General features: G+C 31.8%; 2 protein-coding genes across 4 annotated transcripts; one reads left to right on the forward strand and one right to left on the reverse strand.

The window, feature by feature from the left end:
• Positions 1–3,638: 3,638 nt before the first annotated feature.
• LOC123660401 lies at positions 3,639–4,918 on the forward strand. 3 transcript variants are annotated; one of them, XM_045595491.1, is made up of 2 exons: positions 3,639–3,804; positions 4,511–4,918. In XM_045595491.1, the coding sequence occupies exons 1-2, from the start codon at positions 3,716–3,718 to the stop codon at positions 4,713–4,715; spliced, it is 294 nt and encodes a 97-aa protein (XP_045451447.1). In that variant the 5' UTR covers positions 3,639–3,715; the 3' UTR covers positions 4,716–4,918. The 3 variants fall into 3 exon arrangements, 1 of the variants encoding a protein (XP_045451447.1); XR_006744182.1 differs by lacking the exon at positions 3,639–3,804 and adding an exon at positions 4,155–4,241; XR_006744183.1 differs by lacking the exon at positions 3,639–3,804 and adding an exon at positions 4,379–4,430.
• A 4,813-nt stretch (positions 4,919–9,731) lies between these two features.
• LOC123660436 (beta-1,4-N-acetylgalactosaminyltransferase bre-4-like) lies at positions 9,732–20,946 on the reverse strand. The gene is made up of 9 exons (XM_045595519.1): positions 20,866–20,946; positions 18,841–19,045; positions 18,110–18,366; positions 17,532–17,667; positions 15,106–15,203; positions 13,799–13,988; positions 11,404–11,526; positions 10,374–10,469; positions 9,732–10,059 (listed from the first exon to the last, which is right to left on the reverse strand). The coding sequence occupies exons 2-9, from the start codon at positions 19,008–19,010 to the stop codon at positions 9,927–9,929; spliced, it is 1,203 nt and encodes a 400-aa protein (XP_045451475.1). The 5' UTR covers positions 19,011–19,045; positions 20,866–20,946; the 3' UTR covers positions 9,732–9,926.
• Between the last annotated feature and the right edge of the window lie 4,149 nt (positions 20,947–25,095).

Below are 25,095 nucleotides of genomic sequence, written 5' to 3' on the forward strand. Positions count from 1 at the left end.
TGGAGCATATTGTGCATGAGTAATTGTTTCGATACTTGCTAACTAACTGTCTTCTGAAACCTTGGCAGTCTGGATTCCGATCGGGACATAGCACTGTTACTGCGCTTGTGGAAGTTTCGGAGGATATCAGATTTGCTATGGAGAGTCAGAATCTTACGGTTGTTGTTTTGCTGGATTTCAGCAATGCATTCAATTCTGTGGATTTTGACATTTTATTAAGTATCTTAAGATCTTTAAATGTTTCTTCCTCTGCGTGTAGCTGGTTCGATTCTTATCTCCGGGATCGTTCACAATGTGTTTGCTTGAGTGAATGTTATTCAAATTGGTGCACTCTTAGGACGGGTGTTCCTCAAGGTGGAGTTTTGTCTCCCTTACTATTCTCTATTTTTATAAATACAATTACAACGGTAATCTCTTCCAATTTTCACCTCTATGCTGATGATCTACAACTGTATCGACAATTTAGTGTTGCAGATGTAACGGCTGCTATTGCTCATATTAATGAAGACCTCAATCGTATTAGCTACTGGGCTGAGTGTTTTGGTCTTGTCGTCAACCCCGAAAAATCACAGGCACTGATTGTTGGTAGCCGTTATATGCACTCTTGCCTATCTACTTATAATGTTCCTACTGTGACGTATAATGGCGTACCTATTAATTATGTCGACACGGCAAAAAATCTAGGTCTTCATTTTAGCCGCCACTTGTCTTGGTGCAAACATATCAGTGAAATCTCTAAAAAAGTACATTATTCATTTCATTCACTAAAAAATCTCCAATACTTTCTTCCCATTAAAACTAAAACTATTCTTGTTCAATCACTTTTACTTCCTCTCCTTGACTATGCTGATGCTTGTTATCTAGATGCTACTGAAGAACAACTCAATAAACTAGAGAGACTACAGAACTCATGCATTCGTTTTATTTTTGGACTTCGTAAGTTTGACCACGTCTCTAAGTTTCGAAGTGAGCTCAAATGGCTTCCCATTAGGCTTCGCAGGAATACTCATATTCTTTGTCTCCTTTATAACATTTTATTTAATCCCTTGTCACCTAATTACCTTCGCGAGCGTTTTGAATTTTTACATCCTCCTGGTTCCTCGTGCCGATCCAACGTACAACTACTGTTGCGTATTCCTTCACACTCTTCTGGTTTCTATACTAATTCCTATACTGTCCACGCAGCTAGGCTGTGGAATTCATTGCCGTCATCAATTCGCACTTGCACGTCTATATATACATTTAAGAAAAAATTAAAAGAGCATTATCTTTCCTTATCATAATTTTAACTATGTGGGTATAATATATTTATATTTGAATATTATTATTTTGTGTGTCAGCTATATATATATATATATATTTTGTATGAGTATATATGTATATGGACTGTATGAGTATATGTTTGCGCGTGTGCATGTCCATATGTGTCTGAATGTGTGTGTGTGTATGTGTGTTTATATATGAATGTGTGTGTGTGCGCGCGTATATGTGTATATATATATCAATTATTTAATATTTTCTTTTGTACGTCTGTCTACCTACTTTAATTTCTGTCTGTAATCGTTCCTTTTTGGGTGTGCTGGAAGAAATCTCTCACAGGGATAAGCACACCCATTATACGTGAGTCTCCATGACAAAATATTGTGTATAATCTTGTACGTATAAAAAATTGTTAAATAAATAAATAAAATAAATAAATATACTTAGATTCACAAGATAGTCTTAGCTTTGTACAGTTGGCGGCCTTATCGCTAAAAAACGATCTCTACCAGGCAATCGTGTTGGGGAGGTTAATATGACCAGTGAATACCGACAGGCATAGGTGTACTTATAATAAATAGAATAATATTATTGTATAGTTATATAAATATATAAATAATAAAAATAGACGTAACGCCCATATGTATTTCTTATAACCTAAGTAAGTGAGATAAAATCATGGGTTGTTAAATTTATAATTAAATTATCTAGGATTAAGTAGATCAAATCGGTGTAGGTTGGATGAGGATTGCGAAAAACCGGGATGTCTGGCACGAACTTTGGGAGGCCTATGTCCGTGATAAGGAAAGAAGTGCCCTATGGAAAGAATCTCATAAATCATGGACAAATGCAGACCGAATTCTCATACCGAGTTATAAAAATAAATATGTGGTGTCATGGGACACAAGGTAGGAACGAAGTCGAAAAAGTTGAATTTTATATATATATATATTTGACTAGTTCTTGATTTTTTTTAAATTTTGTTGATTGGTTTTAATTAAGCACATAAAAGTATTTAGGAAATTTAGTATTTTAGAAAATAACAAATACCGTAAAATAAAATAAATCAAACAAAATAATAATAATAATAATTCAAACTATTAAGTGAAATAAAAAAATATATGTCTACTTATTTTTGTTGATAGTAAATTACATAAATAATTTAATAAAGTTTACTAATAATATTTTAGTTTTACAAACGTCATATTATTAATGTTAAATAAGTATTTAACATTAACGCTATAAATGTTTGGCGTTTTTTGGTAAAATAATGAATTAAAATAACTATCGTTGGGGTGTAGTGTCTATTTGTATATTCCTTTTTTTTAAAGTCTCCTAAATGGTAAACAAATATGGCGTAAGTACGGAAGTCGACCACAGAAAATTAGATAATGTAATAGTAAAGTGATACAAAGAGCAAATGAATGAACAATACTAATAAGTCATAGATAAGAGTAAGATTCATTTTATATTCAAATATTGTTGAAATTATTTTAAAAGATGATAATATATTGAATGTTTTTGTTAATAATTAGGAGAGGTACAGAATTATGAAAAAAATAATAATCGAGCATCTTTATAAAAGGCTAAGTTATTTTATATTAAATGGGATAGCGTTAAAAGTGTTCAGGCTGAAATTGATATTCAGAAATATTCATAATATAAAATAAAACCTTTACAAAAAAACACTACTATAAATGACCAAACAACAAAATAAAAAAAAAAAAAAAAAATCAAGAACTAGAAAATATATATATAATTAAACAATTTTTTTCAAATTGGTTTGCTTCTATGTTATCCAAAGGAACTTCGTTCCTACCTGGTGTCCCATGACACCACATAATTTTCAAAAATACTATATTAAGATTCGATTAATTAATAAAATATATGAGATTGTTGGAAAAGAGGCTTCACTTGTTTGATATTTCAAATTCTTGTCTCAAGACCATGAAACGGCCGCTTGGGCTAAGTTTACTCTCCCTTAGATTCGGGGCTGGCCCTGACAAAACGATTATGAATACGTTCTATTCTAGAGATGTGATTCTTAAGCTGAAGATTCCACACAGAAGAAGCATACTACATACATACATAAGATAGTCGACAGCAGATCTAACAAAAGCATTATATAATAATATGATATACATTTTTTTTATAAGAAGGGGGACAAACGAGCAGACGAAGCCATCTGATGTTAAAAGGCTACCGTCGCCCATGGACATCTGCAACACAAAAGGAGTTGCAGGTGTGTTGCCGGCCTATACATATCATGCATGAATATATAGCTACATGCGAAAGCTCTGTTCACTGTGTTATAAAAACTATTTTTAAGATGACAATGAGTTTTCAAATACATTAATCGCCAATAATAAATTGTTTGACGTGAGATGTAAAATGACTGTTTGAAATTGATGAGTAAAATATCAAATTATTTATTTTTGATAAATTTATTTTGAAAATGCCGAAATATTACAGATTTAGAGCCACAACGCCTACTCGTAGAACAAAGAGGTGTAAGGAAAAGGAGAAGGACAAAGAAACAGAAAAGTGAGAATATTAGAATATATATAAATTTGCTATGCTTCGCCTAATTAAAATTAGAATAAATTAATTCTGCTTACATTTTACTTTATAGAATATAATTAAACGGAATACATTAATAACATCTTCTTTTGCTCGTGATTTTGGTTATAATCAAATATTCATTACTAAAAGTACACAGAAACTACAATTAGTTGAGCCGTACCTTGTTTGTTGACATATTTGTGTATATATAAAAAAAACTCAGAAATCAAAGTGCGGTGAATCTATTCACCCTCCCAAACATCGATGTTTTTATGTAACTATCAATTTAAATATTTTCACTGGTATTCCACAGTTCAGTAGTAAAGCAACTCACTATCTAAAAATAAATGGCTTTTTTTAAACAATGTGACATTTTTACAAAGGTGTAGAGTTGTGTCCACTGGTTGCTGATGCGGGAGGTAGTGGCTCATTGGCCATTATTACCTATTTCTCTTCAATTGATAAACTACAACTTATTCATTCACATTTACAAATAGAAATATCTAATAAATATAGCGGAATTTAATGGTAAAAAAGAATAATATATAAAAAGACTTTTATCTTTTATTGCAACTGTTGGATAGGTACCGCCATTCGTCAATGTTACAGTTAAATAAGTATTGCGTGTTTACAGTTATTATAATAGTTTATCGTGGTTATAGTTACATAATTTTCTATATATTTTTAGGAATAATCAGTCCGTCAACAACTGGCTGGATATGACATTGGCCTGCACGCTAGCGCCATCATGGTATCTACGACGAACTTCGTGGCGCGAATCTCTACCTCTAATGGGACTTCCGAGACAACTGGCTGCGGAACTCAGAGCTTCATTGCAATTTAGTAATCGTCCCGTGTTTATTTTTAAAATCCCACAATCAGATACCTTTTGATAAATTAGATGGAGGTTACGAAAGAAATTTTATTTTTTAAATTTGAAACCTTTATTGAAATTATTGTGTAATGTTTAGTCTAATAGATATATTCTTATTCAAAATCTGCGGGTAATCCGTCGTAATAAAATGTATATACTATACTCTTTTCTCTTGACCTGTTATGTTACAAGACCTTGTTAATAAAACTATAAATTTTTAAAGTTCAATTTTTTATTTAATTCTAAATAAAAAAAATGTTTATTTTGTACTACAAAAAATACCGATTGTAATTATAAATACTGACTACACGGCAAAATAATTACAGCAAATTGTATTATTTTAACAAAATAACAACTAATGTCGTAGCGAATCATTTATTTAAATGAATGCAAATAAAATTTCTATAAATATTTTTTTTTACGTGGGGAAAATCCAACATGGAATGTTATGTCAGACACCTACTGACTTAAAAACCACCACGTGTGAGCAGTCCTCCGCCTGGGTGGAGCTAGATGGGGTCGCGCTAGCATTCGCCACATCGCCCCGGCGGTAGGCCCGGACCTCCAGGCCCAGGCACAATGGTGGGGGTGGCCTTGTTGTGAGCGAGCCTTAGACATGTGAGGTCGTCTTGTCCGGCCGGCCGAAGTCACCCGACTATCGGCCGGCGACCCTACAAAAAAAAAAAAAACTACCTAATCTAATTAAGAAACTAATTATCTGATTACGCATTAAATCAAAAAGTGTTAAATATATTTTCGTATTAGGCATCAATAAGAATAATGTGTAATTTATGTATAATAGTGAACCATTTGGAGTGTTAACATACAGGTGGCTTCGGTATAAAAATAAAACAATCTTTATATTTGAAAACAAACAATATATTTATAAAAAAAAAAAAAAAAACATTCTTTTTGAAACTAATGCGTCATTATATTTTAAGTAACTCAAATGTGTCTAATATATCTATTATTTTTCTACGTTACATTTGGATGGCTAAGCGAAGTCTGTACAATTAAGACTTATTTGTTAATTTGCATGTATAAAATGCTATTTCAATATATATATCTTACAGTGAAACAAAGCGTCTAGGTATTTAATTTGACAAAGGAACAATAACATAGTCCTTTTATTTTTAAGGTTTTTTATGAGGCTGCTTTGAGTGACTGATTCGTTGCAACTTTTTTAAATTACATACCTATATATGAAAATTACGAATATCATTTCTTTTATTCCTAGATAAAGTTTCCAGAAAACAAAATCGAGTAAATACCTACGAATACATGTATCGAAATTGATCGGTTCGTAGGCAAAACGATCGATTTTTTGTTTCAAAAGCGCACGCAATAAACAAAATACAATAGATGGCACGCCTCATGTGTCATCCACAACGGATCAGTTAAGCTAACATATTATATTCTCCACATTTCCATTATTAAATGTGCACATAAATTCGAAAGTAAGATAACGTCAACTGTTAAAAAATAATAATAAAAAAATATAATACATTAATAATTACATTATAGTAAAAAAATTACAAATTCGTTTTAAACATTTTTTTTAAATGTCGTTCTACATTTTATTTAATGGTAGTACTTTAAGTAGTAATTGTGTACTTTTGGGTGTAAACTTTTTTTATTTTTTTCTCTAATTGACAACGACATATTAACGCCATAGATAAACTAAATTAATATAGTTTCTTTTAAATAAAATTTTTGGACGTCACACTACACTTACATGTAAGCTATTTTTCCGAGACAATACAAAAAAAAACTATATAATTCTTAATTTGTTTCTGAATAGAAATTATACTAAGTAAGAACTAAATTATATTTCATATTTTCATACGAACATATTTAAAACAGCGATTATTTATGATTATTAGAATAATATTAATTATACAAAATATAATTTCTATAAAAGCATGTTAAAAGCACTTAAGTTATGGAATAGTATAGAAATTAATATGAAATAAGGCCTACGTGTTGGCTAACCTAACCATTGATAAAAGATAATACTCCACTGGTCTTGATTATAGCTTGTGTATTGCCAATTATTTGAATAACATCTATTGTATTGTTAGTTCAAGGAAAATTTGATATCCTGTGTTTTCATATAAAAAAAACGAGAAATGTAATTATATGTATGAAATGTAATTAATGTTCTCGAAAATAATATTATACAATTACATAAAAATTACGAGAGCTATTTATTGGATTATATAAATAATAGAAATACGCGATTTGTAAATTCAATTATTTTTTATCTCGTATAGCTATAATAAAAATATCGTAACCTGAAAACATAAATTTGTCCTAAACTTGTCTTATTAACTTGTCAACAATATATTATTTCGATTTGAAATAAATAGAAATAACTATTGTAAGTCATGCTTAAACAACGCGTAAGACGTATTTTAGTAAGGACTATTTTTATCAATGGTCGGTATGTATCAATTTTTACCTTTTATCACATTAAAAAGCTCTTATTACTAAAATTTTTTGAATTAGCGAGATATACTAAAAACCATACAATCTCACTTTTATCACAATTATTGAAAACAGATTAAATTTATAAAACAAATTACACGGGTACATTATTATTACAGAATTACTAGCAAAAAGATATCGCCTAAATCTATGTAATTTCAAGCTATTTACAATATAAACTTATATCTATATTTATAATAAGTACACTAACATAATACATAAAAACAAGGACCATATTTAATTATTTAAATAAAAATTATTAAATCATTACTATGTGAGGCATTTAAAAATACCTAGCTACTTTTGGCTTGTAAATAATTGGAATAGTAAAAAATTACGAAAAAAAATGGTTTTTTCAATCCTGGTGAAATCACTCGGAGAAAATAAAAAGTATAATTTTAAAAATCTATCAAATATTACGCCACAGAAGACCTCAAAGTGTTTAACGGTGTTTCTAGATAACAATTATGTATGTAAATGTTACCATTGGTACTTTTTTTTTATTGAAATATGAACATATTTAAATATAGCCTAATTTAGGAAAAAAATTTAGGGCGCTGCGAAAAAATAAGCCTGAAATTACTTAGTAGGTAATTAAAATATTTTATTCAAATTTCTTTATTTTAAAACTAGTGTCTGTCTGGGAATGGTTAATTTAAAAAGTAAGTCTATATTTTAAAACCTCTGCCTTTTTGAAGTCTGTTAGTAAAATAAATGTTTATAAAAATGTACCACAAGTAGTTCCACAGTTCCACTGCGACGTAATATTTGATAAAACATTTAAATATAAGCACACGTAGGTAAAGTAAATGTTTTTGCCGGTAGAATTGGATTACCATTTATATAAGCTGTTAGACTTTTTACTGCGTTTCTTAAAATGTGAGGTTCTGAAGATGTAAAAGATCACGTAGTACGGTGAAAAAAACTTAAACCATAAAATTTAAACCATGTTTAAATTTCACTTTGTTTAAATAGACGAACTACTATGATAGACTCGTTCCGCATGATACCATTCACGAGCTCGTAAGCACGGCTATAATTTACAATAAAAAACGTTCTACGAGAAAAATAATTCGTTTCCATATGCGTTTCTTTAGTTGTATGTAGCAGTTGGTATTAATATTACACTTTATCGACGTTTTTAAGGGCTAATGAAAATAGTATTGGACGGTTACGCAGAAGTAAGTTGCCCGAGTAGCTCGTAAACACTACAGAAAATTAAAATTTAAAAATGGAACCACTACCTATATAGCCCCATTTGAAGAAACGCAGTTATAAGTAGAGCATTATCTATAGACTTTTGCTTCGGTAGGTTATGTGTAATGGGATACTTAATTGACAGCACCTGCGACACCCGCACCGAAAGCTCTGCCTCGCATAATAACGATCTCTACATAACCTGTTTTTAACTTTTAATTTTTATTGTGATTTTTTTAATCAGTTCAACTTAATTTTTTATTAACAATTAAGAAATTATTATACCGTATATTGGTTGTTAGAAATATATACAAAAACTTGACAAATATTATCAAATTATTAATTTAATATGACTTGATTTTTAGGCCGCGTATGACATTTTTATATCCAATACCATCCATTCATTCCCGTCGGTTAAAATCTTAAAAAATATTTTTTACACTGGTAATTAATTGAACAAGATAGAAATATGTTGATTTTTGTCGTAAAAAAAAAGAAATGAATATTTTATATCAGTAGAAATATTATCGGGAACATTCTAAATATTCATTTGTATTGTCACAATTTGTGTTTACGACTTTTACCTTCGCATACTTTTATGGTTGTCATAAATTAACGTCATCAAAACGAATAGCTAACGTTTATTGTCTCTTACGTCAAAACATTACGATATACTTAATATGTAACTAAAGGACTAGTTCTCCTATAAAAAATGTTATTTTCGCTTCGATTATAGTAAAGTCGTAGTACAACAATTTTCATAATTACCTAGTTTTTTTTTTACGTTTAAGCAACTAGGAATTTACACAGTGCACTTTTTTAAATAAAATAATTCAGTTTTATGGCTAACAATTATATGTAATAATTAATCAATTTAGAGACATAAAATAATTGTAAAATCGTTCCTAGTTGCTACAACGCTTCACTACATACGATTACAAGATACCTATCTAGCATTAACATACTAACAACATGTTTTCGAATTTGATCCTTTAACAGCTTATTTTTAAGGTTAGATGACTAAAATAATAAAAATATAATTACAAAATAAACTTACAGTAGCTTACGGATTATTGAATAGAAGTGTTTTACTTTTCACTAGACGCCGAAGGAACATTCAAATAGTTAATCGATTCATTTGCAAGGAGATCATAACAACTCTAGGTAACCACGTATTTTATACAAATAGATCCCATATGTCTGCAAATTTTATCAAATTTTATAAATATCGTATAAAAAATTGATAAAATAAATAATCATTTCAATGAAATTAATTCAATTAAATTATCTGTATTTAAATGTCAATGTGGCTGTAAGAGTTTTTGCTTATCTAGTATTAGAAAACTAAAAATAAAAAATAAGAAATTTTATTAACATTGTGTTTAAATATATGGCTGAATGACAAAAGCCTATGCACATTCAGTATTGGACAAATAAAAAAAAATTGAAAAAAATAAATAAGAAAGTAGTCCATAAATCTGCAGTTATTTCGAAGGTAGTCTGGGTGTTACCGATCGCCAAACAATAGTTTGGCGAGGTATGTCCGTCAGCTACGCTCGTCGATGTTGGCTACGATGTGCGTGTAGAGGTGGTGTCGCGTTAGACTTACTATCTCGTACTCGAGCGTCGACAGTCCGTCCTTCTGGAATGTTTTACCGGTCTGTGACAGAAGTTGATATCTGGAAACAAAATTAATTAAGTTTTATTTTGTTGCGTATATCATACAAAGATTATTATCTGCAGTTTATATTATTATCACGCCAGACATATTAAGAAACATAGTAAATGAGCTATGACATTATTCTAATTATGATTGATAACACACTACACGCATGCTTAGTATAATAAAGTAACCGTTCATTTTTCTAATTCTTATATTATTTAAAGAATATAACTTTACAATACTATGATTAGTTTTTCTATTAATTTAAAAACAATTTTTTTTCAAGCTTTCTTTTTCAGTTTCAATATTTAGTTCAAAATTTGGACCAACCTTTTAGGATTTGGTGATGATTTCTTGTGATCCAACATGGCGTACCTCGCAATTGACATCTTGTACCTCGCTATGTGATAATTCATTTTTCTTAACCTGTAAAACAACACAAGATCGTATGATAATACATTTTATTGGAATATCAAGCTCCATTGGGTCAGTTAACAAATACACATTAATACTGGTCTATTCGCGTTAAGAAAATAGTGACTCATCGCTGTCACTTAGTGGTTCATCACAACCCTTGGCCATTTAAATCGTAATTCTTGCATTCGAAAGAAAAATTAAAAAATTGAATAAAAAGTCGGATAGTTTAAGAAAACGTGATGATTATTGAAACTTCTCGCGTCTGTACTTAAGACAGTAGGTACAATGTCTGTCGGGTCAGCCAGTATTAGTACTTTTTTTTTTAAATATAAAGCTTGTGCATTCAGTCATATTTTCTTGGAGAGTTTAATATGAAAATCTTTACATTTTCTCAGAACGTTTTCTATTGCGGAGTGGTTTATTTTTCGCTCTGAAAAACGGAATTGCGGTTCAACGAAGCAACGCCAGTATTCTTACTATTCATAGCCGTGATAAATTATTCAATTTCAATTCAAATAGCATTTAATTTGTATACATTTTATTTTGCGAAATTATCGGATAGTTAAAAAAAAACTATTAAAAGTTACGGAAGACAAAGACATTTTCAACTACACAGTCAGTTATGTGTATGTATGTATCAATATGTTTTTAAATTGCAATATCATGTTTCAAATTTCTGCTTTTTAGTGTAAGTGGTTATAAATAATATTTTGGTAGAAAGGAAGACTGTTCTGACGTAGGTGATAAAAGTTCTATTAACACGGATGGTCGTGTGTTCTAATCTCGCTATATTTGTTAAATATAAAATTTTTCAAAATCGGTCACTTTTCGTAGAGACGATATTAAAAATTTAAGTAACCTTCGAAGACAAAATACTGTTAAATCCATTACAAATGCTTATATAGAGATATAAATTCATGTATCAGAAGGGTGCAGTATTTACCTATAAGACATGTCGTCGTCCTCGCCGCCCCAACCCCAGTACTTGTTGGAGAAACCGTTCACTTGGGTGAATTGCTCCAGTGTGAGAGCTGACACACCGCCGAATATATCCTCATATGGTAACCTGGAAAATTATTGATTTATTTATCGATATTTAAAGCAATAATTAAGGAATAAATTTTATAAAGTAATTTGATAAACGTAATATTTAATTTTGTGATTTATATGGTAACGAGTTTTGCACTGGATTAAATGAGATTTAGTGGACATGGAACTTGCGATAGTATCAAAATATCGGGAACTAAAAATAACCAATAAAATCATCATCATCATTACAGCCTATACAGTCCACTGCTGGACATGGGCCTCCACAAGTTTATGCCAAAAATAACGTGAACTCGTGTGTTTTGCCCATAGTCACCCCGCTAGGCAGGCGGGTTGGTGACCGCAGGGCTGGCTTTGTCGCACCGAAGACGCTGCTGCCCGTTTTCGTCCTGTGTATTTCAAAGCCTGCTAGTTGGATGGTTATCCCGCCACCGGTCGGCTTTTTAAGTTCCAAGGTGATAGCGGAACTGTGTTATCCCTTAGTCGCCTCTTACGACACCCACGGGAAGAGAGGGGGTGGCTATATTCTTTAGTACAGTAGCCACACAGTACAACCAATAAAATATAATAAAATAAAAGCAGCGACGGATTTGCCAACAGGCTGAATAGGCTGGAACTTAGGGCGACAGATTTTGCCTAAATTTTATTTATGAAACATTTTTATATATATTTAGAAAATGAACGGACATGCCCACAACCGTTGTATAACGAATGATAACTAAAAATAAAAGGTCAGCCGAAAAATATTTTCCTTTCCCTCGACTATTTTGTGGAATTATTGAATGAGTGGCCAAAGAAAAGGCTGCCAAAATAATCGCGACTAGCACTTAGTTGTTTTTCAGGAAGTCGTGATCATATGACTGGACCCTCTGATTGTACTTCTACTAGGAAATAGGGTATCGAGTATCAGAGGCGTATCTAGGGGCGGCAAAAATTGAATAGCCTACTGGCGGCAAATTTGTAAATCAGCCACTGAGTAAATTATATACATATAAATCATATTGTAGGTCAACATGAAAGTTTGAAAGCGTAATACATTATTGAGTTGAATAATTCTATACAAGACTAGAAGAAATGCCAGATTTCACTCGCTTTTGTGATCACTGTTGCAATACTCTTAAACCGTAGCGTTACGTAGTTTTTTTATGGCAATATATTTTTTAATTCAGAGATCCTGAGATTGCAATAAATAAACAACGAGTGATAAATTTTGATTTATATTACTCATAAAATATTTTTAGATTTTTCGAATTTTAAAACTCATATGTATTTCCAAAAATGAATATCCATTTTCCCGAAAACAAAGTAATATCCGGAAGAAATCGCATGTTTGCGCATCATATCAAACATTTACTCAATTAATTTCCATTTCATATCACTTCACGACTTAAAATTGTTATTTAATTTTAAGTGGCGGAAATTAAAACAATAATAAAGTCATTACATTGATTTTTTTAATAAACATATAGTTAACTTCAAAATTCATTAAAATTAGTTATAATGGTTTTGAGTTTCAACTTATGATATTTCATCTCTTGCTTTTAAATCTATCTGACATATGACGATATGGACAGATTAAAGTTTATTTTTGATATATTATTCGTTTTTCACCATCGAATACTACTTTATTTATAGCTATTCATCACTTCATCATCACTTTCATCTAAAATTCGTAGGTTATTATGTGAGGTGAAACAGGTTCTAATGGCCGATTTTACATCCTGCTGCTGTAGATGACGCGTTGGCGTAACAGTTAGAGCACTGATGGCTCTTACGCTGGCGGTTCGGCTGGCGGGTTCGATCCCCGCACATAGAATACACCTGTGTTGGCCATACAAATTTTTAAAGAGGTCTGAGCGTTTGTGCTTGTGTAGGTATTGTATGTTTTCGGACACACGAAACAGGAGTAAATCCAAGTGGAGGCCGTTGAGCGTTGTGTTGTTAAAGTTTATTTATTACTAGCTGACCCGGCGAGCTTCGTATCGCCTAACACAAACTTTATCATATGGTATTAAAGTTCAAATTGACTTTTAAGTATTATCACAAATCTTTTGTATGGGCGTATAGAAAAGTGTTGTTTTTAGACTTATTCAGGAAATTTAAATATATTTTTTAGAATTTTTCTCTCCGTAAGAACCATCCTCGTACTTCAAGGAATATTTTAAAAAAAGAATAAGCGAAATCGGTCCAACCGTTCTCGAGTTTTGCGCTTAGCAACACATTCAGCGACTCATTTTTATATTATAGATCTGCAGACCAAACTGAAATAGGGTCTATTAGTTAATACTCACTTAAAATGCAGCTTATCAATTGCAGCGGACATGTGTCTGGGTTGTCGAGGACAGGAGTAGAGGTTCCTCGTGTCGAGCGGCAGTAGGTCTATGTCGTGGAATATAAAGCACTGCCAACCACCCTTTTTTAATTTTTGACTCTCCACGAAACCCACGTTCATTAGCTTGGCACGATTGAAATCAGTTGTTCCTGGATAAAAAGAAAAATTGATTTTTAACTATGGACATTTTTGACAAACAATAAAATGTATATTAAACTAGCTGCGAACTTCGTACCGCCATGTTTTTTTCATCATGAATTGTTTTTTTTTCCTATTTTCTCTTATAAAAACCTTGTCGACGCGTTGGTGCAACGGTCACAGCGCTGGTTTGTGGCAGTTGCACTGGTGGTTGAGGATTTGATCCCCACAGATGACAAACATTTGTATTTGCCATACAGATGTTTGCCGTGGTCTGGGTATTTGTGTAGTCCTTGTGGTCCTCTCCACCGTGCTTCGGAGTGTACGTTAGGCCGTCGGTCCCGGTTGTTATCATGTATACTTGATAGCGATCACTACTCATATATCCTTCTCCTGTATAGGAAAGAGGCCTATGCCCAACAGTGGGATATTACAGGCTGAAGCGTAAAACCTTGTCCTGCAATATCGAACACAAACATATCCAATTTGGTGCAGTACGTTTCTGCGATTCATTTTTATTTATATAGATAATCATCTTCATCATCACTCATCAATCTTCAATCATCTGTTCAATGGATGAAAATTATATATATATATATATATATATATATATATATATATATATATATATATATTAAAAATATATCAAGGTAAATACATTCACGGAAGAAGGTAGGTACGTTTACATATTTTTTATCCCATAAATGAAATATTACATCAAACCCATATCAATAACTCAATAAAGTAATAAGTATATAAAACGAGGCCGCAATTTTTTCCTTGTATTTTTATACCCTATCTTCTCATAAGACGTAGTTTGTAAAGTTCTGACGGATACTTTAGAAAGTGACGGTTCAATCAAAACGGTGCTTTTGAAGTTTGAAACTTGCTGAAAGGTTCTCGTAAAAAAAAAAGAGAACATACCACGTGTACGTGTTGAGATTTTGAACTTTATAAATAGTATTTTTGTATACACTGTATGTTTATATGTATTTCGTATACTATTGTACTTTTTTATAATAATTTAAATTAAGTATGTATCGTTCGTCATTGGATTACCACAAAAATATGTATAAGCCCACACTATAAAGCCCTCGCTTTGTCTATAAATATCTCAATTTTTTTTACCTTCTTGTTCGACGATAAATATGCCATATTCAATTTGCTGTTTCATCAGAAACGGGTGCATGTGTTTCAGGAATATCGCTAAGTGTTGTTGGCGATCTCTGTTGAAGAAAAAAATAACAGTTATTACTGGGATTTTAATTTAGAAGCACAAGCACTTCTTTAATAATTGATTTGTGGAGATATACTAATAAGCTACCAGAGGAAATAGTGACAACCAAAAACGTAATCTATTTAAGAACAGATTAGATACAATTATAAAAAATAAAACAAATTAATCTTTTCAATCACAGCGGATGTTGTTGGATAGAGGCCGTTGTTTTAATGCCTACATAAATAAGTGTATTAAATAAATATTTTAATGTCTTATTGATAAATTAATAAAATAATTATTGGTCTTCAAGCGATACAAAAGTCAGATATAAATAGTTCAGTGATAAATCGATATTCTCTCATGGAAGAATAGAAAAAGATTTTATTGCTGTTGATTTACGAATTTTTATTTATTTCGTAAGACTGCAGACTGACAGTCCTGTGATAACTTAGTAAAGTTAAGACATATGTAGTCTGAATGTCTTATTTTTTTTTAATCGGTGAATTTCGTAGACTCATATTACATTATTAAAATTTTTAAATATAACGTCATCTGCTTATGGCGCTGAGAAGACAAAACATTCTTACTAAAATTTCTAAGAGTTTTAAGTTCAGTATGTACTTTAGTAAAAAAAAAAGATTGTTGATATAAAAATATTACACAAATGTTTTATAATTTTAATTGTTTTCAATACACTGCTAATTAGCATTTTAATTAAAATATATTAATTACGTTTATTGTTCATTTTAATAAAATTAGGTGAAATTGTCAGTCATTGGACTTAATGAATAATAATGGCTTACAGGCCAGAATTTATACCGGAATTTCGTTAAATATCGGGACATCAAAGTGAGAGATGTTTTGCAATTTTTATTGTTTTTATTGGTATTAAAATAAAAGTAATAGAGCTAATACATATAAAGAAATTATAGAACAAAGATATTTGTTTTTTTTACTACGTTAATAAAAAAAAGTATACATATTATTTTTTTCTTATTCTCAACTTTTAGTTTGCTATATTTTGATCTTTTAAAATTTTTAGTCTCAATTTTTTTATATGACGAGGTCGACAAACTAGCTTACGGCTCACCTGATGGTTAGCGATTACCGTAGCTTATAGCTATATATAGTCTGCAACACCAGAAGAATCGCAAACTCGTTACCAACCCTATCCCCAATTCCCCCCAGGAGCTCTGGTCACCTTACTCATCAACAGAAACATAGCACTGCTTGAAAGCAGTATTATTTACTTGTGATCTTCTGAAAGGTCGAGGTACTCTAGCCCAGTTATAATTTTCTTGTTGTGCCCTATCTCAGTTAAATTTAAATAACTAAACTTTCACGACATAATTTTAATTAATTTTATCTCAAGCGCATGCTATAACGCCTATAAGTTGAATTGTATATTGAACACTTAAGCATAAGTATTTTTGTACATTTTTAAATACGTAATTCTGTACTTTTTGTAGGAATTACATAATCAAATAACTAAATATAATATTCTATAGACAGGTACAATTGGAACTGGTCAAAAATATTAGCAATGTAGCGTCATAAGTAATCAAGAGTTTATTTTAATAGACCTTGTAACTCTAAAAGGACAAAACAATTGCATTTCATTAGGCATCCCTTTTTCCTGGTCCCCATACTAGTAAATTCCACATAAAATTATATTTTAGCAACGAGCGATGAAAGCGTTTAGCTGGTATTTTAAATTCATCCCAAAATCATAAATCTGTCAAGAAGGTTAAAGGGAAAAAGTCGAGAGAGCTCCGTAGGTGAGATAAACGCTAGCTTGGCGTTTATGAAGATTGCTTATTGGCCAGATAGCATAAATATCACGACCCTTGCTTTCACTTAGACAAGGAGATAAGATGGAATTGGTTTTAACAATTCCTGTTAGCGTTCTTGTAGTAATCTTTGTTTATGAAGATTGTTTTTTGGTTTAGTTTAATGATTACTAGATTAGAAGAAAAAGTAGTGTATATGTATAGTTTTTATGAAGTTTGGCATAAACGATTTCAATTGTTATTTTAATCAAATATGTCGTTAAGTAAGTGTCGTTAAGTACTCGTAAAGTCATTATTTTTGCAGTACATTTGCGCTGTAAAATGTTATGTCAAAAAACATCGATCTTCTAAAATGGGTTTGCTTTATTATTTATATTTTTTGTTTAATTAAATGGTTTAATTCAAATTGCCCTCTTAAAATATTATTCGCAAAGTATGATTCTCCTACAGGTAATTTCGATTGATTTGATTAAATATCCATAGTCCTGTGGTCTTTTTAATTTTGCGAAATACGATTTTAGGATTTGTATAAATTTTCAAATTACCTGTAAGGCACTATAATAGCAACTTTGTGCCGAGCGCTGCAATTCGGTGGTGCGTAGAAACCTCCACGTTGTACTTCGGGATATTTCTTCTCAACTTCATCTAATTCTATTTCAGTTTTATTTACTGATACTGGACCTACAAGAGAGTACATATTTTTATTTCTAGGTATCAAAAAAATTGGAAAAATGTTGCCAGTCATAAATGAACAGAATATTATCAGAACATTATGTAAGAGTATTAAAAAAAATCCATTTTACTTTGTCTGAGCTCTTCCTAAGCGGCAAGACTGATTTTAATGCACTTTTTAAAATAGTTTCAAGAGCTCCTGATTGATTAGTCACAAATGGTAATGTAACAACGGCATTCAGGTTTCTATGATAACAATTGGGACTGAGAGCTTTAGATGTTTTTTGAAACACAGAAAGAAGACCGAAAGGATAGATTAGAAAATAAACAAAAATGTGCACAAAAAAATTTCGTGGGAATTGAACCTATAACTGTAAAGGTGACTTTTCGCACTACCACTCTAGAATGGATGTCATTTATAATAGTTATAATTTATTATAATAAAACCTACCTAAATCTGGTGGCATTTCATCACAAATAGGTAGTAATGGCTCAGAGACTTTTAGTTCCCCATCTTCAGTCGTGGCCTGGTTTTTGATACTATCCATTATTTTAGTGATCAAGAGCGGAGTACTGGAATATTCTGAGACGTTTTGACGAGTCATGTTAGTTACTTCTTTGATTGTGCTGTTGAAGGAAACCGGTGCAGAGGAGTTTTGTGTCGCAGTGTCAATTATTATCTTTTTAGGCCAAGTTTTTTCACCGATCCTGTAATAAATTAAAAAACATCATCATCATCACCATCATTCCAGCCTATTGCAGTCCACTGCTGGACATAGGCCTCCACAAGTTCGCGCCAAAAATGCGCGAACTCATGTGTTTTGCCGATAGTCACCACGCTGGGCAGGCGGATTGTTGACCGCAGGGCTGGCTTTCTCGCACCGAAGACGCTGCTGCTCGTCTTCGGTCTGTGTGTTTGAAAGCCAGCAGTTGGATGGCTGTCCCGCCATCGGTCGGCTTTCCAAGTTCCAAGGTGGTAGTGGAACCTTGTTATCCCTTAGTCGCCTCTTACGACACCCACGGGAAGAGAGATGAATAATTTTTCTGATTGTAAATCTTTAAATATACATAATTATAAACATCTTATTTGACAATGGGTTGCGTAATGTTACGTAACGGCGTGTAATTCTTATTTGGCAACAGGTTGCGCAGCGTTATGCAACGCGAGAGGTAATAACTTACTTGACAATGGGTTGCGTGGCGTTATGCGACGGCGTGTAGAGGTAGGTGCGGAGCGGCGAGGCGTCGAGGATGGACCCGAAGAGGTACTCGACGGCGGCAAGCGCCAGAACCAACAGAAGCAGCAGGCGGAGCGCCCGCGCCGCCCGCCCGCTGCCCGCCCCAGCGCCCATCAACGCATGCGGTGCGCGAGCACACGACTCGATTTCTATATATATATATTTCATCAATAGCATGGAACATGGTTAACTTTAGTAGGGCACAGTAGGTAATATCCTGCTCAAAACCTGCCGGAGCCTGACTGGGGAAGTACCTCGACCTCACAGAAGATGACAGCTAAATATTACTGCTTTCAAGTCAGTTTTGTGTTCTTGTGTTTAGCAAGGTAGTCAGAGATCCTGGGGAGGGTAAAGGGTTAGGATCGGCAACGTGCTAGTGATGCTTCTGGTGTTGCAGGCGTCTATACGCTAGGGTAATCGCTTACCACCGAGTGAGCTGTACGCTTGTTTGCCGACCCAGATATAAAAAAAATGATTGAAGTTTTGTTTTCTGTTCAAATAGCGTTTGCAGCTGAACATACTTTTAATTCTTTCATTTTATATAAACCACCACTCTGTAGCGCTATGTCACAAAGTTCCTTAGTACAATATCGATACTGATAAAATAATATGTCTGAATTTACTTATATATTTTCGCCAAGTGCCATATATCAAATTGAAAAAAAATGACAAGCTTTTTAAAAAAAAAAGAACACTTTTTTATTAATTTCAAATACTTTACAGGATAGATAAGCTATTTTAAAAATATTTACACAAACTAAAATTATATCTGAATACACGTGAACAAAACCAGTAATTGAAATGTAATAACGATGGCTGAAGCGATCATAAAAAAATAATTTGAAAATTTAAAATACTTTTACGTACTAATATGAAAATTTCATGTTACTACAGACGATAAATCACGTTAATTATTTTCAGCAATAACTATGTGTTTGCATAAAGCGACATAAAAAACTCAGCGATTCAACGAGATTCAAAGCTAGGGTCAGTTTTTCACATAAAATTTATGTATAAATCCGATTGAAGTTATGGAAACTAAAAGTTTGTTTATAAACGTACGCGACATGATATATTTTTTGCTAAAAAGCACTCGTGGAATGTTCGGTTCACTGAGTCATGAAAAATGGTCGCTATGCCATAGTCAGAGGTTATTTCAAAAGGCTATCCCGAGCTTTGCCCTTCTCGAAGTTTAGTGAGCATTCGTCTTGCTGAGTTTACACTGAACTTTATTTGTTGCAATTCACGGCTCTGTAATTTGCTTGCGAATTTTTGGGCATTTATCAAATCAATAAAAATGATTTGTCGAAATGTATGTACGCATAATTCCATTTCCAAGCAAGTAGGTACTCCAAATTGGATAATTCTTTTTTTATTTCCGTTATTGTTACGAAGTTCGCTGGGTCAGCTAGTTATATATTTTTTAAGTTAAAATTTACAAGACCATTTCACAATTTCAATTATGTTCGACATTTTATCTTTTATTTTGAAATAATATTTATCTGAATATCTGAAATAATATTTATTTTATTTCGGGAACAAGCAGGATAAAACGTAAAAATAAATATCAACAGATGCCAATTAGGTTATTCTGACGAATTAATTATAGAAGAAAAATGATGAATAAAATGTAACAATTAATTAGTAATAATTATTTATGGATCATTCAGGATAGAAGGAATAAGTAATAAAATTTATACTACATTAATAACAGTTTAATCAACGAAATATTGTTTAACCTTTTTGTTGTAAAATTATATTTTGAATTAAAATATAATTTATGAAATTTCAATTATGAAGATATTATTAATTAATTACAATAAATCGTATAATCCGATTTTTTCACTTACTTTAATCAGGTTATTACGTAAATTAGTAACTTTTTTACTCGACCAAAATTGATTTAAAGAATGAATTTACTAAATTTCACTAATACATAAGTATATATGTAGGAATTTGGAATATTTACCGGTGTTTGGAAAGTGTGTAAGGAAGGAGCTCGATGAAAGTATCCCATTGTCCGCACTAGAGCTTATCAACTGAAGTGTGTGTGACTGCTGCCATATTTCCCTGCAAGAGAAAAAGTTACTTTTAAATGTGATTCGCTTTTTTAAAACAATTCATTTACATCACAAAAGAAATAACTACTTAAAATATTAAAGTTTACTAAACAACAATTATTTTGTGCAGAAATTTATTTTATTGAAAATTGTCTTTTTTGTTTCGGTGTGAAAATAACTGGTGAGGACATATATCCGTCAGTTCCGGTTATTATCATAAAAAATTGATATACATTAATACTGTAGATAATAATGTTATCTTTTACCGAAAGCTACGTCTTTGCCACTGATGCAGTCGAATATTTACCGATTTTTTCAGTTGGTTATACTAATTTGTAAATTAATCAATGAGAATCTTTGTTTTGTAAGTCTCATCGGTTGTTACGAAATACGACACTTGGGACTACAGCAGATAATTTAGAAACCTCGGAATACCCAAGACTCTCATTTGATCCGGTAGAGGATATCAAATTCCCGACAACCTTTGGGTATAGGACACGAAACAGAAACTGCAGTTAGGAAGTAAACAAATAATTGGTTTGCGAAGTATAATATTTTAATAAAGTATATATAGATAACATATAATACAAAACAAGTTTGCATTAAAAGAAGATAAAGTTTATATTTAGATAAATGTCAACGATGCTACAAAAATATTCAATAAAACCGCTTTAACGGCACAAAAATAAGGAAATTACACAAAAAATAAATTTTATTATCCAATCTTCCTTTATTACACGAGTATTATGACGTAGTAGAGTAGTAGGGGGCGAAAAGGGAAGGGTGATATGCTGTACAATGCACGAAGTAACTATAAACTATAGTGACTTATAGCTGTCACTTAGCTAAGCTATTCCCTTGACCAATTAAATCGTAGTAAAATTAAAATCGCCAACCGGCAGTGGAACAGTGTTTTGAATTAAGTTTCGACCCTTCACATACATGGAAAAAGGGCATATTCCCAGCTGTGGGACGTTACAGGTTGATTCAAATCATATTAAATCAATTGGTAAATTTAAAGACAACGATCTAATTTACTAGTATTCGATTAGTCATAGTGAAAAGCTAAGCTGAGTGACGGCGATGAGTTACTATTTTTTTTAACGCGAATAGACCATAATGTTGAATATAGTTGGATGCCCGGAGAATTGAACAAAAAATCTGAAATGAAAGCGCTTAAAGCATCTAATTTCAATGTAATGTACAGCGCTGTATTTTATAATAAAGCGTGTTATTTTATTGCCGGAAATGAGGGAAGGGAAGGCGCAAGCGAAGCAAGCGCAGCAAATATCCCACTGCTAGGCATAAGCCTCTATGTAGGAGAAGGGTCGGGGCGCTGTGAAAAAAAATTACCGAGGTGAATAGAAATTTTTGTAAAAGTAATAAGTTAAAATCTAGGATTCGCTCAGTTTTCATATGCAAAATATTTATATTAATTCAATTAATATCCTTGCCTTGCAGTGGATCAAAACATCTCGGAAAATCTGTATCCTGCATGTTATGAAACTATTTACATATATGTAATATGAAGACTTGTCAAGTGCTTATCCGGGGAGTAGCGTGGGGGATTAAGTCAACACCCTTCTAAAGAGGCTAAGTAAATAAATCTTTTATTACAATGTCTTTTACGATCAAAAAATAGCGGACATATTTATTTAAAAGGTACACCAATAATAATACATATTACAAGTTGATAAATAAATATTTGTTCGATACATTTCTGATATGTATGTCGACAACATGTATACACAACATTGAACAAAAACATTAGTGAAAGAAGGCAATGGTAATTACAAAAATTCTTAAAAGTTAAAAAGCAATAAAAAAACAGTATAAAGAATCAAAAAAGAAAAAAAAAATATAAATTAATTTTGTACTCAATCTTAATGATTTCTACAATTATCTATAAAGTTTTTAATTTATCATAGAATATGTCCAAGTCTGAGGACTCAACACTGAGGTGATCAATTCGTTGTAAGCTTAAGTAATATAATAAGATCACGAATAGTTCGCCTATTACGTTGAGATGTAATATTGAAGTGGCTCAGACGTTGGTTATACGGGGATCGGTGCGATATACCGGGATCCATGAAAGCGATGTGTCGAGTGAGTGGCCTTTGTATCCTTTCATTACGTAGGAAGTATATAATGTAAACTGGATACCAGACTGTGCTCGCGAATACCAATTTAATTCACACCAGCTCATTACAAAGATGTACCTTAGTCTTCCACGCAAAGCCTTTGGTATTGCGATTAATGAACCCCAGCGGTTGATAGGATCGTCTTGCTTGGCGATTTTAAAATATTTTAAAATGTTACTCACGAACTCCATCGTGACTCGACAGCATATTCCTCAAGTTTCAAAAAGATGTATAGCACGAGGTTGATTTTCTACTATTCAATGTATTTATAAATTGTATTTATGAAAAACACGGAGAAATATTTTGCGTGTTGACACATGAATATACTGTTAATAAACATATATCAGTATCATAATAAAAAAATATCGAGCATAGCTTGTCCCCAATTAATATTTGTTGCTATTGTTCACCGTCACAACAATGGCGAGGGCGGTTTAACGGCATGATATTTTAACACCCTTGTTAAACTCTCAGCACCATTCGAAGACTTCAGTATTTCTATTTATTTTCTAAATATTACAGTATTATTTTCTAAATATATAGTTATTCGAATAAAAAATAAATAAAAAAAAGTTATTTTCGGGATGGATTTTGGATATTTATTTATTTATACTTCAGTTGCAATTTGTATTTTTTCAGTCAAATTTAATATTATAAACTACCTATTCCGGTATGTATGAAATACTTTTATTTGTAATTAAAGATTTTATTTTACTTTAAAATTAATCATATTTGTGTACCTATCTTTATTTGTAGACCTTGGTTTTAATATACCCGACGGGCTTAGAAAAGAACACTCAATCCTTATAGTATGTAAATTCATAATAATCATCTGTCAGATCAGATGGACCTATTCTGTTGTACTCAGAATGAATTCACAAGAGCTGCTTTATTTATTATATGTTATGGTTAGTGGTTGTTTTGGTTAAAATATTTTAGTATATACTATCGCATTAGGTATGCGATACGCATTATCGCATTAGGTAATAAACCTGTAATGGTAGTATTTTATGGCAATAAATAATTTTTTTTTAATTTAATGTTTCCAAAATAAGACGAATCTAACACAATATAATTTGTTTAAACGAATAAAGCAGTATCACGTTTAACGGAATATATAATAAAAGTATTTATAAGGCGTTAAAGAGTCGAGAAGAAAAATATCGGAAACAGCACAGTCATTTCACACAGTTCAATTTCAATCCAACTGCACACTAATATATAAATAAATTTGTCTCCTAACTTTTTATGATATCCCAGTCCCCTAATCCTTACATTAATAACATTGAGGAAGAACGACAAATATTTGTACAAGTAAGGAGGCACGGAACCAGCGTACCGTATAAAAGGTAATTTTTCTACAAACAAGTAACCTCTGTAACGCGTCCCGATTGCCGGGTACGTCATCAGACACGAGTTTGTTATGTAAATAAATTTACTTTGTACATAGCTGAGCTTTCCACCGTGAAAATTGTAAATCATTCCATTTATGTGCAATTAAAAAATAAACTTTAGAACGACGTGTTACGGATCATTTTTGGATATTTCAGAACGATGAAAGTGGACGCATATATCAATAGGAAATTTTTACGAATGACCCTTTAGAGGGATAGAAAAATTACCGTATAAAGGGATAGAGCTTCCGGAGCGCAGGTTTTCGATTCGGGGATTTAGGCATGACTGGTAGGCATTTGTCACGTTGAATGTAACACATGGTATAGTTTAACATGACGCTTCCTTTACGTTTTGTTAAAGCGTCGATTGTAATCTTGTATATTTCTTAGTTTTTAAACGAACAATTTTTTACACAATATATTTTACAAACCTCTCTTAGTACCTATCTATTGTAAAGTTGTGCCAATAGAGCTCTAAATTTAAAGGTTTAAAGTATTTCTGGGTGTCGTCCATCTGTACGTTTTCTTCTCTTACAACGCTTTATCTTATAGAACTACAATGTGTAAACACTTAAACAACCCAGAATATACTCGTATAATAAAT

Source organism: Melitaea cinxia, chromosome 15, assembly GCF_905220565.1.
Source record: "Melitaea cinxia chromosome 15, ilMelCinx1.1, whole genome shotgun sequence".
NCBI classification, from domain to species: Eukaryota; Metazoa; Arthropoda; class Insecta; order Lepidoptera; family Nymphalidae; genus Melitaea; species Melitaea cinxia.

Bases quoted from the DNA above. Each gene is read 5' to 3' on its own strand.
- LOC123660401 (XM_045595491.1), top strand. From the start codon at position 3,716: ATGCCGAAATATTACAGATTTAGAGCCACAACGCCTACTCGTAGAACA. The intron at 3,805-4,510 runs GTGAGAATATTA...ATATATTTTTAG, and splicing joins AAGGACAAAGAAACAGAAAA to GAATAATCAGTCCGTCAACA.
- LOC123660436 (XM_045595519.1), bottom strand. From the start codon at position 19,010: ATGGGCGCTGGGGCGGGCAGCGGGCGGGCGGCGCGGGCGCTCCGCCTG. The intron at 18,367-18,840 runs GTAAGTTATTAC...AATTTATTACAG, and splicing joins GCCACGCAACCCATTGTCAA to GATCGGTGAAAAAACTTGGC. The intron at 17,668-18,109 runs GTAGGTTTTATT...ACTCTCTTGTAG, and splicing joins TGAAATGCCACCAGATTTAG to GTCCAGTATCAGTAAATAAA.